We start from the raw sequence: 5,015 nt of genomic DNA, 5'->3' as shown, positions 1-5,015 counted from the left end.
GTCTGTTATGGGTCGCCTGAGCAAGTGTCGATTTCAGCTTAAAGTGAATTGGAAAATTGAGCCTAATTATTCTAGGTAATTGCTTCAATTCTCCACTTGACTTTGCCAGCTTAGCTCTGTCCTGTGTGTTCAGAAGGATACCCTTTCAGCCCCTGAATATCCTGTTGTCACCTTTGAAAGTTGCTAGTGTAAAAAGTGTCATCGAAATGAAAAGCAATTTTATACGGGAAGAGATGGCAAAATGTAAAATAAAAAAACCCTGAATCAGTAAAGAGATCACTGCTTGTAGCTTAAAATTAATTTATTTAACAAATATAGCTATAATATAAATGATAATAAAATTTCAAATATACAGTATATTACATAGTACACACAGTCCCTTCCAAAGGGATTCTTGAGAGCCACGCAAATGTGTTGTTAAATAGAAACAGAATTTTTCTTTATTTTACATATTTTTCTGGTACTGGTAAGAGTGTTCACCCCCCTTCAACCTACCTTTTAATGCATCTGTGTACCCCTCCCCAAGCAAATGTTTTGCTCTTGCAGTTCTCTTAAGTTTTCCAATGGAAGGAGCAAGAATCCATCTCCCCTGGTACACACACGCCTCTCTTTCGCTCTCTGCATCTGCTCTCATTTCCAAAATCGTCAAGCATGGATTTCTCTGGACTGGTCCGGCCTGGTTCAAGGGCAGGGGACAGAGATGCAGCATGTGGTCTCTAGTCCTGGGTTCAACCCCTAACTCCGCTGGGGAACTTGGATAAATCTCCTAACCTCTCTGGCCTCAGGTTCTCCATAGTGCCAGGAAGAGTGCCAAGGGTCCCTTCCAGCCACTTTTTTGGGGAGGGGGATCAGACCTCGGAGAGCAAAACGCGGGGGCAACCGAGGAGGAAGGGAAGCAATGTGGGGGGTTCAAGGGACCAGGCGACAAGGCTTCGAGCAGGGGAGCGTTGGCTCCTGCCGCTTGCAGATGACCAGGGCTGGCCCGGCAGGCGCGCCCCGGGGGCCCTTTATGTCAGGTGATACATGCTGTAGCCTACATGGGCCGTGTAGAGTCCCACGGGCGCCACGGGCAGCGCAGCGCGCTGGAAGGGGCCGGAGGCCCCGTAGAGCGAGGCACCCGCGGCCGCTGCCACGGCGGCGGGGCCGCCGAGCGGGAAGGAGAGGCCGAAGGCGGCGGGCGGCAGCATGGGCTTGGCCGCCATCTTCAGCTTCTCCAGCTCGGCCTCCTGCAGTCTCTTGGCCTTGGCGCGACGGTTCTGGAACCAGATCTTCACCTGCGTCTCGGTGAGGCTGAGCGAGCTGGAGAACTCGGCGCGCTCGGCGATGGACAGGTACTGCTTCTGGCGGAACTTGCGCTCCAGCGCCAGCAGCTGTGCGGTGGTGAAGGGCGTCCGCGGCTTGCGGTTGGTCTTGTGCTTGCGCAGGGTGCAGGCCGGGGGGCTCAGGCGTCCTAAGGGTCAGGGAGAGAAAAGGCAAGGGGTTAAGGGAGGCGCTGGCGCTTCTGCCGGAAAAGCAGAAATCATCAGCAGTAAATCACCACCCGCGAGTTCCGCCGAGCGCGCGCCTCCGCCTCCGGGCCAGCACCGTGTGGGACACTTGGCAATTATCTCCTGTTCCCTCCGCCAACACGCAGGTGGAAGTTCTGGTCTACTTTTTGCAAATGAGGAAGCTGAGATTCCGAGTGAAATAGCCACGCTGGAAGCCTCAACACAGCTGGAAGGAAGTGACACCCTTTTCTGATGGATGCTGGACCCGTGGCCTTGGGGAGGCCTTTCACAGCGGGCCTCTTCCCACAGCCAAGCACCGAGGTACGGGGTGGGGGTGGGGTGCTAATTAAAACAGAGAGGCCCAGTGCCCACCCAAGGCCACATTTAATTTCAGGCATTTTCAAACACTTGTCTATGACACCCCCCCCCCCCCCAAGGGCTCAGCCCTGAGGGAGGCCCTTGGGTGGCAGAGACTCCACATCTCCCCACTCCCCATTCCACACTCTCCTCCCTGCCCCAGAGCATCCCCAAGGCACAGTACTCAGGTGGGGGATCACCCGCTGTCACCGAGGTCTCAGCGTGGCCAAGTCCCTTAAATAAAGTGCCCATTGGAGGGAAGAGGGTGTTTCATTCTAACAGGGCTTTTTTCTCCCCTCCCCAGGGCCTTGGTCCTCTGGCCCCATTCAAACTGGGGAGGGGGTGGCAGTGGCTTCTCCTCTAACTGGGGCTCAGTCCCTCAGATCCCAACCGTGTCCAACTGTCGATTTCTCTCAGTTTCAAAGTAAACCTGGGGTCGCGCTGAGCTGAGGCCGGGTGGAAGGGCTCCCGCAGGTCCGGGTGGCAGCTGTGACCGGGAAAAATGCGTGGAACGAATGATTCCCAAGCCCACGGGGTCATTCCTAGTAGGAGGCCCTAACCGAATTCTCAAAATTCTGGAAAGGTCGCTTTGCCGACACAAAGCTTCCCTTGCGGAAGTGAATTCAAGGGAGGATGTTTCACCAGGCGGGTTTTTTTGCCTAATGATACAAGTTATTCCCTCTTCAAAGCACGGTCCTTTGGGCTCCCGCACCACCAGGATGTGAGTCAAGCAACCTCTAGTTAACATCTCCAGTATTCCCTGCTCCAGGCCACTGCCAGTTCGGGAAGCAGTTGGCCCCCGACTCGCTTTCCGCCAGGCTGCTGGAGGGGCGGGCGCTGAGGGGAAGAGGCACTCCCCTGGGCCGCGCCAGCCCAGCGCTGGGTCACCTTCTCCAGCCACTAGGCCCAAGGAGGGGCTGGCCTTTCAAAGTCGTTTAATCCCCAGATAAAAATCATTCCTCAGCATCACGCCATTGAATTCGCGCTGCTATTATGCCGCACAAAATAATCGGAGGAAACGAGGAAAACTTGGGAATTTCCCGTGCTCCTGAAATATCTCCGAGCGGGTTCGCGGGGCAGAAAAGCCAGGGGACCCTGAGGCCTCCGGACGCCGCCGAACGCACCCCTGGTGCGAGAGTCCTCTGGCATGGCCCAGTCCAAGGCATTTTGGGGCGCTTCAGACAGAACTGGAGGGGGAGCCTCTTCCTAATTGACTTGGTGCCCCGCCCCCCTAGAAAGTGGGCACTCCCTACCCCCCAAATCATCCTTTCACCCAAAGCCCCCAGAATGTGCCAAAAACTTCAAAGAGGCGGGGGCGAGGGGCAGGGGACCCACTAGGCTTCTACTACGAGAAAGTGAAACTCCGCGCGCAGGGAAGATGTCCGCGCAGCTCGGACCCACCCTTTTGGGGAACAGCGGAGCGGCAGGGCTTGGGCAGCAGTGAGTCCCGGGTCGTTTGGCGGGGACAGAGGAGAGAGGCCCCCGGCACCCCGGTCCTACAAGTAAGTTTCCACCCCCGGCCTCGCTAGACCACGGCGAGGGGCCCGCGGAGGTGGAGCGCAAGCAGGGCTTCCGCAGGGCCTCGCAGCCCCTTCCCGGGGGGCGAGGGGGAGGTGCCCGCAGCCCGGCCTTCCCGCCGCGGGCTCGCGGGGACGCGGCCTCCAGGGGCGCAGCTGCAGGGGCGCAGGCGATGGAGACCGGCCGGCGCGCGGCCTGGCGCCCTGGGGTCCCGCACTCCGCCGGGCCCCTCCCGCGCCGCCCGCGCCCTGGCTACTCACTGGCCGGCGGCGGGGAGAAGCGGGGGTTCTGCATCCACGGGGTCCTGTCCGGCTTCTCGGGGCTCTCGGCTTTGACGAGCGCGTCCTCGGGCAGCTTGAGGAGTCCTCCCACCGAGAAATGGCCGAGCGGCCGCGGGGAGGAGGGCGCGTCCGGGGCGCCCAGCGTGCCGGGCCGCGCGCCCAGGGGCTGTGCCGAGGCGCCCGCCGCCGGGCCGCCGTCCGGGGCCGCCGGGCCGCCCTCCTTGGCCCCGGGCTTCCTGTGGTCGGCCATGAGCGCCTCCACGCTGAAGGGCAGCAGCGAGGGGGCCACCTTGGGCTTGGCGCCCTCCTCGTCGGCGCCCGGGGCCTGGCCCGCGCCGCCCCCCGCCGGCTGCCCGAAGGCCGAGTCCTCCACCTTGACACCGAGTGGCAAAGAAGTCATGTCAGCAGCCGGGGCCATGCAGAGCCGGCCCCCCCTGCAGCCGCGGCGCGGGCCAGCCGCCGGGCATGGGCTTGGGGCGGGCTGCGAGCGCGGCCGGCCTCTGCGGCGCCCGGGGCCCCGAGCCGGAGGGCCCTCGCGCGCGCGCCTCCCGCCCCTCCCCAGAAGGCCAGCCCGGGCGCGCTGGGCCTGCCTTCCCGCCGCCGCCGCCGCGCAGGCTGAGCTCCCGGGCGCGCTCGCCGGCTCCGGCTCCGGCCGCCGCTCCCCAGAGAACTTGCTAATAAGGCGAGGCCGCGCCGGCGGCGGCCAATCAGCGCGCGGGAGGGCGGGCCCGGCGCCGGCCATTGGGCCGCGCGGCGGCGGCCTCGCGGGAGGCGCGCAGGGGCTCGGCGCGCGCAGGGCTGGGCCGGGCCCGAGAGGGGCGCAGAGGGGAAGGGAGGGGAGCGGCGCCTGGCCAACTTTCCTCGCCGCTAAGGCCTGGGCCCTTCTCCCCTCCCTTGGTGCCCCTGGGCCTTTATTCTTCTGTGGTCCTGGGGGACTTTTCCTTGTTCTCGCTCTTTCTCCTCTGCCCTCCTCTCCCCTCTGCATTTATCGCCCCGCTTCCCCTCTCCCTTGTCCCCCTTCCTCGCTTCTCCATCGCATCTCTTAACTTGTCCGTCAGTTGAAAACTGACGTGCCTCTGCCGGCTTCTCCGCTGCCGACCCCCCTTCTAGACCACAATCATCTGAGTCCGGGTCATTTCTTACTCCTCTCGTTGATAGTCCAAGGATCCGCCGGATTATTTATTCAAGCAGATAGACCGAATTCATTTCTTTTTAAGACACCTTCCCTCTCTGCCTCTGTTTCCACCTTCGAAACTTTCCCCAGGTCTGGGTAAAAGTGGACCTTTGTCTGTCCCCGAGAGCTGGATCGAAGTTTGCCGGAGAAGCGGGGACACGCGAGTGCATCGCGTTAGCCGAAAGCCCGCGTCGCTTT

The 5,015-nt window shown here is 61.6% G+C and overlaps 1 protein-coding gene across 1 annotated transcript; it reads right to left on the bottom strand.

Moving 5' to 3' along the window:
* Nucleotides 1-280: 280 nt before the first annotated feature.
* On the bottom strand, nucleotides 281-4,278 carry MSX1 (msh homeobox 1). Its single transcript, XM_004452532.4, has 2 exons — nucleotides 3,623-4,278; nucleotides 281-1,450 (listed from the first exon to the last, which is right to left on the bottom strand). Exons 1-2 carry the CDS (start codon nucleotides 4,059-4,061, stop codon nucleotides 1,008-1,010), a joined length of 882 nt encoding a protein of 293 aa, XP_004452589.2. The 5' UTR covers nucleotides 4,062-4,278; the 3' UTR covers nucleotides 281-1,007.
* Between the last annotated feature and the right edge of the window lie 737 nt (nucleotides 4,279-5,015).

Source organism: Dasypus novemcinctus, chromosome 1 (assembly GCF_030445035.2).
Source record: "Dasypus novemcinctus isolate mDasNov1 chromosome 1, mDasNov1.1.hap2, whole genome shotgun sequence".
Classification (NCBI taxonomy): Eukaryota; Metazoa; Chordata; class Mammalia; order Cingulata; family Dasypodidae; genus Dasypus; species Dasypus novemcinctus.
This window is presented reverse-complemented; position numbering and strand designations above follow the sequence as displayed.